Source organism: Eretmochelys imbricata, chromosome 15, assembly GCF_965152235.1.
Source record: "Eretmochelys imbricata isolate rEreImb1 chromosome 15, rEreImb1.hap1, whole genome shotgun sequence".
Classification (NCBI taxonomy): Eukaryota; Metazoa; Chordata; order Testudines; family Cheloniidae; genus Eretmochelys; species Eretmochelys imbricata.
The window spans coordinates 2,111,183-2,121,829 of record NC_135586.1 but is presented as its reverse complement, the minus strand read 5'-3'; the positions used below and the strand labels follow the sequence as shown (position 1 = coordinate 2,121,829).

Here is a 10,647-nt window from a genome sequence, read left to right as displayed (position 1 = left end):
CAGCCGGCCCGCACCGCCAGACTCTGCCACTCCAAAGGGCAGCCCCTTCCCTCCGCTGTGCCAGCCGTTACTGCGCAGATCACAGGGCACGTCCCCGCCTTTCGGTAGAGAGGGCGGGAACCTACTCCAGAGGAGGGGGGAAGAAGGGCAGCCGAGGTGGATTCCCAGTTGTTTGGGCATTTCAAGATGGTGCACCGAAGGTTTCCCCTACGCCGTCACCCTCCCACACGCCCTGGGCCTGAACCGCTTTCCGTCAGGCCATCACCTTTGCAAGCAGCCAGCACCTGCTCTGGCGGCTTTGGCGTCTAGCCTGCCTGGGTTGAAAGCTGTGACCGCCAGGCAGAGGCCTCAGTGCTTCCTGCTCCGTGCCCTGCCTCAGCTCAGCGTGTCTTTGGGCAGCGCTTTGGGCTCATTCAGGACAACGGGTGCTCTCACAGTGGGCATGTTTGTTACTGGCTCTAGTGCGCGGGTGGGCAGAGTGTGCCACAGTCCCGTCCCCTGCCCTGTGTGCCCTGCTTTCGCGGGCTCAGGGCTGAAGAATGCACCATTAGGAACCATGCAGCACCCGCTCCTGTCCCATGGTGCCTCCTGGGCTCCAGCTGCTGTGACCTCACACAAGGGCTCCCCCTGCTGGCTGTGGCAAGCATGACTGCAGCCCGGGGCTGGGGGGGGTGCCCAAGAGTGGGTTCTGCAGGTGGGTGGGGGCAAAGCAGCCGCAGTGGCCGCAGCGTGCATTCAGTGAGCTAGGCCGTGACATCCACCACGGCCTTGGCCCATCGCATTAACAGCACCGCGGAACCTGCCGCCCAGCCCCACAACTGGCAGCTGTCGTGGCAATGTCCCATGTACAGTCTGAGCCAGCCCCTCCACCTCCCCACCACCCAGCTCCCACCTGCATCACGGCAGAGATTCCTGCCGTCTTCCCTTCAGCACACCCTGCTGCTTGGCCACAAGCACGTTGGCTGTGAGGCACGCCAAAACATTAAAAAAAAACCCAAATCCCCCAAAGCACTTACCAGGCTGGGCTCCTGTGCGGGGCACATGGCAGGCTTAGTGTGCCACCCCGTGCCATGGCTTCAGCAGCACCCGATTAGCTGTACCTTAGATGGGGGGGGCCACACGGTGGGGTAGTCCTAGCCCCCGGGGGCTCTTTTCACTGAGGGTGGCATGTGAGTTCTGCAGCAGAGTGGTGCTGCTCCCAGCTTGTGCCCCGGGGGCAGGGAGTCAGGGTTTTGTTTACAAACAGCTAAGAAAGGGCTGGTAAGTAAATGAAGGTTTCAGAGTAGCAGCCCTGTTAGTCTGTATTCGCAAAAAGAAAAGGAGGACTTGTGGCACCTTAGAGACTAACCAATTTAAGCAAAAGAATGAGTCAGAGGAGAGGAGAGCACGTAACCCCCAAGGGTGGCAGGTGCTACCCCAGGCTGGGTTGTACAGCAATGGCTGCTGTCAGCACATTTAACTGAAAACCATTTTGTTTTGTCATGTTTTTGTTCGGCGTTCAAGAAAAGGAAGGCATTAGAAAGCGCCATGTGAGTATCAGATGTGATTATACATCAAATTCTTCGGGTTTCAGCTGTAATTCAGGCCAATTCCAGAACAAAGCACAGAAATTGCATCCAGAAAAGTCCATAGCGTGGACGATTATTGTCATGATTTGTATTATTCACTGGACCCCATCTGTGTGCTCAGCACAGACGCCAGAAAATGTAGTCACTGAGCCAATGTGCATAAAGCGTGGGGGAGCCCTGGCTAAGATGGCTCAGATATTTACGTATGAAGTGTCCGGTTATTAAGCACGTTCATATAAATGAGTAGAGGTGCTGATGGCAACAGTTTTACCTGATTAAGGACTAGAAGAATTAACTCTCCAACTCTTTTTCAAGAGGCAGAGCTGCCCAGAGCTCCCGTGCCTCTTCAGAGCAGCGGCCGGGTTCGTCTGTATCTGCAAAAAGAAAAGGAGGACTTGTGGCACCTTAGAGACCAAAAAATTTATTTGAGCATAAGCTTTCGTGGGCTACAGCTCACTTCATCAGATGCAACTTCATCTCTAGGGTGCCACAAGTCCTCCTTTTCTTTTTGCGTGCCTGTTTAGTTTCCTTTCCTGCCTGCAGTAGCCCTGATATACCTCAGAAAACGAAATTTTTTCCTTAACTTTAAAATGTGAAATTTTCTTGCTGCTTGGTTTGAAATATTCTCCTGTGAGACCTGCTGGCGGGAGGGGGCCGGTGAAAGTAAAGGCTGGTTTGTGCCCCCCCTCAACTCCTCAGGCGGCAGAGACCGTTTACACTACCAACACGTCCAGCGCGGATGAGCAGCGCTGTAGGGCAGCTCTCACGGGACGGGGATGAGCAGAAGGCATCCTGGGTCCCTGCTCAGTGCCCCCTGCTGCCCTGCATCATATCTCAGGAGCCCCATTACTTCCTGGTTCCTTCCTTGACATTATTTTTAAAACCCTCCTGCTGTCCAGCTGCTTTCCCCGGAAAGGGAGCGTCAAACTTCCCAGGGCTTATAGGGGGAGGGGGGGACGTCCACACGTCTGAGCAGTGGAGAGGCTGGCCAGAGTGGTCACTTTTGGAACTGTGTGATATCCTTCGGAGGCCAAAGGGCGTTTACAGTGGTGGACCGTGTCTTCACTTTCACAGCAGTGCAAAAAGAACAACGGTAAGAGCAGAACCCCTCTCGTGAAGGTGGTTTTCTTGTTGCCGTGAAAGTTCTGAGTTTCACCGCAAAAAATCATTAACAAGTGTAGGTTTCAGAGTAACAGCCGTGTTAGTCTGTACTCCTTTTCTATTAACAAGTGTAGACGCTTCCGGGGTTTTAGCACAGAAAAGAGACTTTTTGCGCTTTAAATGGTAAATGTAGACATACCCTAAGGGTCTTCTGGAGAGTCACTAGGCTTTAAACAGAAGTGACAGCAGGTTTGCCAACTCTCATGAGTCTCAGGATAATTATTGTTTTCCTTAAAGCCCCAGCTCCTGGAGTCAAGTGACGTGATGATTTCAGCCTTCGTTCTTAAAGGAAAAGGAAGTTTCTAGCCCTTGTGGCTGTGGAGACAGCATCCAAACATGACCCCTGGGCACCCTAAGGGCTCACAAAGTGGAAGGCCAATAACAAGAACCCAAATCTAGTGTAGTTACATGATCTCATGGTTTCAAGCCAATCTCCTGATTTTGGTGACCCTGACTCCTGATTTTTGAACATGTGGGGTTGGCAATACTGTGAAAGTGACTTGAAAGGGTCAAGTTTCACTCCTGTCTAAAGCCAGTTTCTCGTCTGTTATTTGTAGTGGGGTGACACCCCTAGAGCCCCAGGCAGGCGCCATATACAATCAGGGGCCTTGCCCTAGTAGGATGTTTCCAAAAGTTCAATGATCTGTTCCAAGCTTGCTGAACTGCAAAAAGCGAGTAGCCGAAGGGACAGAAAGTAACCCAGACGTCTCTACACCTGTTTCCAGTGCCGCAGTGCGGAGTAAGCTCCTACACTGCAATTTCAAACCTAACCCGGGTCCCTTAAATGATTTGACACAAGACGTCAATACATGTTAGTATTAGAGCTGAATGGGTCTAATATTTATTGACTGTTTCCTTTATATAGGAACTGGAATCAGTGCTCCTGTCAGCCAATTGCTAAGTTATTATCTGCTAACAATTGGAGTTTTCAGGTGTCTAAGTAGCCTCTGGAATCATGGTTAAAATTGTGCCCTTCCTCCAATCTGAAGTGGTGCCTTTAGATAAGTGCACGTGGGCCTGAACTATTCAGCTTCGGCCAGCAAGTCATGGACTAGGAAGTCATTGCCATGTGTTTTCATAGAATCAGAATATAAGGGTTGGAAGGGACCTCAGGCAGTCATTGAGTCCAATCCCCTGATCAAATCAGGCCCAATCCCCAATTTTTGCCCCAGATCCCTAAATGGCCCCCTCAAGGATTGAACTCACAACCCTAGGTTTTGCAGGCCAATGCTCAAACCACTGAGCTATTCCTCCCCCATCCCTGCTACAGGGGGCCAGGCCGAGGCCTCATAGTTACAGTCCACACAGCAGCCCTTAAAACAGCTGCATGAAAGTTCATTTTGTCAGAGGAAGCGAGGAGCTGGAGGAGTTCATACCTTACCATCCACCCAGCACAGCACCAGCAATCCACGCTCCATGCCCTGGCTCCCCATTGATCACCCCATTGTCCCTACAAAAGAATATTGGCAGACAGTTCCGCAGGAAGAAAGGAAGCTCAGGGTTGGTACTGTCACTGGGGTGGGGCGAGCTGGAGCGGGAGGGAGCTACGTGGTTCTGTCTGGCTACCACTGACACTGCCAGGCCTGCTGGCCAAAGAGCCGCCCTGAGCGTGCTGCGGCTGCTGGGAACCAGATCTCACCAACGCAGCAGCCGGAGCTGCTCCCCACCAGGAACGTCAATTTCATAAACCTGCTAACAGGAAATGAACCCATTGTTTGGTTCAACTGAAGGTTTTCACAAAATATTTTATTTTGTTGAGAAATTTTCAAACATAATTTTTGAAAATTTCCCCCCAAACTGGTTGGTGTGAAGGGAGAGAAAAGCCATGTCCACTGGCTTCCTGCTCTACCCCTCATTGGTTCCATCAGCAAACAAGAGGGGAAGGTTGCGGGGAGGGGCAGTGGCAGCAAGGGGGATTTTTTTCCCCACCCCCATGAACCAAAACATTAAAAAAAAAATGTTTAATAAAATAATGAAACATTTTGACCAAAATTCTCATGTTTGGTTTGGTTTGGTTGAAAAGGCTGCAACGTTTTGTAAAAGAAAGTTTTGTTGAAAACATTTTGCCCCTCGCCCCAACATGGGCCTAAAACCAGCTGGCCAAACGGTCACAGCTAAGGAATGTGTTTGGGGGGCTATGGAGCCCTGTTTGCATCTGCTCTGGAGCATGCAGCATGTGCTCAGTCCCTGCAGACTTTCCCCAGTAGGGATTGCCTCCACACAAACCCTTGTGCACCTGACCTGAGCTCCTTTGGGTGCTACAGCACTCAGCAGTGGATACTTTAGGGTAGGGGGGTGAGCAGATCACATCTCCCCCCACTCTCTGTCCCCATCACATCTGCAACCTCAGCACCCCCCTGCACTGCGCAGCATCAGCACCATAAGCCAGCTCTGGGATTCACATTTAAATAAGGACCACAACCACGCTCAGGTCATCCCCATTCTCAGCTGCTCTGGAGCCAGCAGCATGTGCTCAGTCCCTGAGAAGTTGGGGCACAGGTGCCCAGAACGATGACACAGTGGAACCCCTGGCGCCAGGAGAGGCGAGGTGGTGGTGGGAGGGTCCCCTCTGCACACAGAGCCCATTTCAGGTGGCGAGGGGTAACCAGTTCCCAACCCGCCCCCACTCTACGCCCAGAGCAGAGGGAGCACCCCCTGGAGGTGGCGGGCAGCATGTCTCACATGAGGCTGCATCTGGTTGTGCGCAGCGCCCCCTGGAGGCGCATAGTGGAGTGGTGGTGTTTGCAGCCCGGGCCAGCACACTGCTCAGCATCTCCTTGAAGAGCAGGACAATGTGCCCGTTGAACGTGGCAGAGCACTCCATGGAGCCGCACTTCCAGCTCTTCTTCACCAGCGCCGAGAGCGTCCCACGCGGCACGAAGCGCTGCTTCTGCTGGTCCCGCTTGCTCCCCACCACGAGGATGGGGGCCTCCCGGGTGCCACCTGCCCTGTGGGAGAAAGGACCCGTAGATCAGGGAGTGCTGCATGGGGCAGGAGCAGTCTGAGACACGCCTCATGGGGAGTGACTGACTGCCCCAAGCAAAAGCTGTGGCCAGCCCTGGCGAGGGGGAGGAGAGGACTTCCAGTAGCCAGTGTAAACTGTGCTAGGTGCCTGCCCACTCTCATCCCCAGCTGGCCTCAGCACCAGCCGTGATGTGCTGTTATTTACAGGTCTTTACACAACTGCCCTCATCTGACTCTAGCTTGTTGTCCAAACAGAGCCACCTCCCCTCCTGGAGCCAGAGTTTCTCTCCTCTTCCCTCCAGCCAGGATGGTGAACTAGAGTATCTGCACCCCCATAAATTGCGGGACCCACCTGTGATCCCCCAGCACCCAAAGTGAATGAGTTAATTCTGACCCACGGCCAGCCTGACCAAGGAGATGGATCTGCCCTGGAGCTAGATGCAGACAAGGGAGGTTTGGCCAGGTCTCCGGCTGCAGAGATCAGAAGCCTCTGAGTTTAGGGCTGGTGGCATCACCCCAGGAAGAGGATCCCCGGCGCTTATTTTGTGCCAGGGCTTCCCAGCACTTTTAAGCTTAGCAGTTCACAGCCATGGCACTGCTGGGCTCCCAGCCAGCAACCGCCGCTCTCCAGCCACCCAGCTCTGAAGGCAGCAGAGCCAGGAGCACCTGGGCAGTGGCAAGCGAGTGCCTTGAGGAACTTCTCCTGGCAGCCAGGCTCTACAGGCAGGGACCGGCTCCAGAGGGCATTGCTGGCCAGTACCAGGCTCCTATGGGAGCGCACTGGGGCAGAGCTCAGAGCTGTGTTGCCACCTGGCCTGGGGTGCCCCCAGCTGTGCAGCGGCAGCTGGCTTGGGGAGCAGGTGTCGGCTTCCTCTGGGCTCCGGGGGTGCTCAGTCCCCTGCTCTGCCCCCGTCCTTCCAGAAGCTCCCCAGCCCCCCTCCCCTGCCTCTTCTTGCCCCTTCCCGCTCAGTTCCACCCACTCCCCCAGGTGCGCCCCATCCCTGCTCCTCTCCTCTCCAGCATGCCACAAAACAGCTGATCACAGCAGGTGCTGGGGGGGTGGGGGCTGCCGGTGGGGGAGTTGGGCAGGGAGGGCAGCCAGGCAGCACCCCAGCTCCCGCGGTGCAGAGAACCAGGGGCCAGAGCAGCTCCCACCAGCTTCCCACTGGTTTCTGACAGGAGATGACAGTTTGAAATGGAGGGGAGACTTGTGGGGGGCATGCAGAGTGACATGCCTCCCCCAATTGCTTGGGCGCATGGGGTGGCTGGACCCCTTCCGTGAGGGGCAGCTGAGCCAGCGAGCTGCGCCAGGCAGGGAGAGGCAGAGGCAGAGGCCAGAGGAACAGCTGGAAGCTGTAGGGAGGGGCCGCTGCTTTCTGGGAGGGAGGGGCTGCCCGCGGGAGGCATGACTTGACCAGTTCCAGGGTTGTGCCCCCCCAGGCAGCATGCACAGGTCATCTCTGGTTTGAAACCTCTGTGCTAAATGGAAGGCAGAAATCTGGGGGGGGTGAGGGGGGGCGACAGATGACACGTGACTCTTCATGTCCCCCCCCCATTACCTCTAGGGGTGCAAATATGCTTGCTCGACCCGGGCACTAAAATGAGCCCCGGTATATTTTTCATTTCAAATTAAGCACTGAGGAACTCCTGGGATCTGTGGCCCTTCCCTTTCCCCCACTCCCTCGGGGAGCTCAAATGGAGCCATGGGGGGCACCCAGCTTCCCCAGCCCCTGGCTGGCAGCTGCCTCCCCTCTTCCCACCCCACACTCACCTGTTCTCCATGATCTGCTGCTGGATCATCTTCACGTATTCGAAGCTCTCGGGGTTGCAGATATCATACACCAGCACGTAGGCGTTGGTGTTCCTCAGCCCATGGCGCTTCACGTCCGACCACTCCTGAGGGAGGGAGAGTGCAGGCTGCTCGGGGGAGGGGGGGCAGGAAAGCCATCCCATCAGCCTCCACCCCACCACTGGAGGGCCTGCCTGCAAGGCAACTGTGGGGCAGGGAGGCTTCAACAAGCAAAGGGGAGGAGACCAAGATCTCCTCAGCTCTCAGAAAGGACGGCTGAGGGTTGTGGGCAGTGTGGGATCCCAGGATTGCTTAGACCATCTCACCCATCATAGAATCATAGAATATCAGGGTTGGAAGGGACCCCTGAAGGTCATCTAGTCCAACCCCCTGCTCGAAGCAGGACCAATTCCCAGTTAAATCATCCCAGCCAGGGCTTTGTCAAGCCTGACCTTAAAAACTTCCAAGGAAGGAGATTCCACCACCTCCCTAGGCAACGCATTCCAGTGTTTCACCACCCTCTTAGTGAAAAAGTTTTTCCTAATATCCAATCTAAACCTCCCCCACTGCAACTTGAGACCATTACTCCTCGTTCTGTCATCTGCTACCATTGAGAACAGTCTAGAGCCATCCTCTTTGGAACCCCCTTTCAGGTAGTTGAAAGCAGCTATCAAATCCCCCCTCATTCTTCTCTTCTGCAGGCTAAACAATCCCAACTCCCTCAGCCTCTCCTCATAAGTCATGTGTTCTAGACCCCTAATCATTTTTGTTGCCCTTCGCTGGACTCTCTCCAATTTATCCACATCCTTCTTGTAGTGTGGGGCCCAAAACTAGACACAGTACTCCAGATGAGGCCTCACCAATGTCGAATAGTGTCTGTGTCTGGGGCCGTTGGGAAGGGGGTGGGTGTTGCTTGGAGACTGAATGGCCCAGGGCAGGGGGATGGTCCCAGGCTGCGATTCATGGGGGTGGGGCGGGGGAACCATTAGCCACTCCCTTATTGACTCATGAGAGTGTCCCAGCCCCTGCCCTGGGCTCCCCTCCCTACTCTGTCACAGCGGCACGTGCATGCAAACCCGACACCTACCTGTATATTTGGGACACCTGCCCAACCACTGAGCTGCTCTCAGGAGTTGCTATCAGAGCTGGCTGGAAAGGGGAAGTCCCGTTTTCTGGGAAATTCTGGGGTGTCGATGTTTCATTTCCTATTGGAACAACATGTCAACATCCCAGAAATTCCAGTGGCCACAATGCTCGGGAACTGGGCAGCAGGGCTGGCGACCAGGCCACCCATGGAGCTGGTCAGGCCGGCCAGCCAGCCAGGACACCTGATCAACCGACCTGCCTGCCTGGCTTCCTAACGTTTCGATGGAATCAGCACATTCCCATGGAACGTTTGTCACATCAGCTGTTTCCAGCAAACACTGTTCGGTCTGAAAAACGTTACCCTGCTTTATTGTTAGATAAGAGTTCTCTGCCCTCAGGGATGTGTTCAGCCAATGAAAGTTTGTTCTGATGATGTAATGATTTTGGCTCCAGGGCTCAACTGGTATAAATCAGCATTGAATCACACCAGCTGGGGGCCTGTCCCCACTGACTCCAACGGAGCAGCACTGATTTACAGCTGCTGAGTTTGCCAGAGGGGGTGCGTCAGGGGCGCGTGGCAGGAGTTAAGATGTTCCTTTTCAGTTTGCTCATGTTGTTGGCTTTAGCTGTTAATAAAAACCTCACTTTGTGAATCTAACTCTGCACCCTTGAACAGGGCGGCTCCAAATGCGATCCTGGCCAACATGCCACAGCAGCTGAGTTCAATTGGTTTTTTTCTTGCCCAGAAACACGCCCATGTGCTTAGAGGTGGCCATGTGCAGCCACGCAAACCCCAACCCCAGGAGCAGCAGATGGTCTAAGCTGCTCCAGTAAGAGGCACTACCAACTGTGACGTATCGGGTTCTTCAGAGAGAATATTCTCCCTGATGGTGGCTTAGAAGGTAGGAAATCAACTCAAACTCAATTACAGGCTCCTTGAAGATCAGGGGAAGAGATAAGAAATGCACATCTACTTTCAAACCAGTGCTTTTAATCAGAAATTTCATTGGATGGATGAAGACTCAGCATGATGTTGCCTTTAATTCTTTCAACGATCATGACCAGGGCTGTCCGTGCTGCCCAGGAAAGTGAGTTATGGGGCACAGACTGCTTGGAACTCACTTGGCCTAGCTTGCCTGTCCTTCTTGACTTTAGGAAACAATTCAAAGGGCATTGCAACCATAGAAATGGATTCAGCTGGGCCCTGGAGAACATCTCCCTAAGCATGGCCCAGCCTATCACCACGGAGAAAGGATGGAAAACCAGAATGCAGAACAAAACTCAGCTTCCCAAAAGAGCAGTGGGATGAGCCATGGAAGTAGAAGCTGGGAAGTGTCATATGGGTTATCAAGTCTAACCTTCTGCAGTCAGTGATGCTTCTCCTCTCTGCAGGCATTCTCAGCCTGAGGGGCATGACCCACAGAGGGTTGCAAAAGGTTGAGAGCCATTGCCCTGGGGGCATTATCCTGTCTCTTCAAGAACATTTCTCATGATGGGGTAAGGAGGAGGCTACTAAATGGGTGACCTCATGAGGAAGAGATTGACCCTTTAAATAAACCTAGAGCGAGGAAGGGAGCAAAGGACCAGCATCGAGCCGAGCAGGGTCTTGTCACTGCTGCCAAATGAGCCACATAGGCCTGAAGCCTGTCCCCTCGTGGTGGGAGCCCTTTCCACTCACCTCCAAGATGAAGGGCCCTGGGACTAGCAGAGAGCAGAAGGCCCAAGTGGGGATCTCAGGCATCACTCCTGTGTAAGGGGCCTTTCACCTCTGGGTCGGTGTGGTGAGGGGTTTTGGGGGCAGCAGAATCATGGGGGTGGCTCCTGCCCCTCTCCAATCTCCCTTCATCACAAGGGGCAGCTAGCCACTGCTTATCAACATTGCTGCCCCCATGGCCCCTTGCCAAGCCAAGTTAAGCTCGGATGCCTGGACACCCGGTTTCCATCCATTCTTGATGGTTAGGCCAGTCTCTGCCTTCTAAGCAAATACGCAGGAGTGGGGGCATACAGGCCCTATTCTCCTAGCTGCCAAATGGCCCCCAAAGCCTGAAAACAGTGACAATGACTGTGACAATGAAAGGA

General features: G+C 54.1%; 1 protein-coding gene across 1 annotated transcript; it reads right to left on the bottom strand.

The window, feature by feature from the left end:
* Positions 1–5,407: 5,407 nt before the first annotated feature.
* RASL10A (RAS like family 10 member A) lies at positions 5,408–10,309 on the bottom strand. The gene is given in 4 exon segments (XM_077835334.1): positions 5,408–5,481; positions 5,484–5,677; positions 7,465–7,589; positions 10,247–10,309. Coding segments are annotated over 4 exon segments (456 nt in total).
* Between the last annotated feature and the right edge of the window lie 338 nt (positions 10,310–10,647).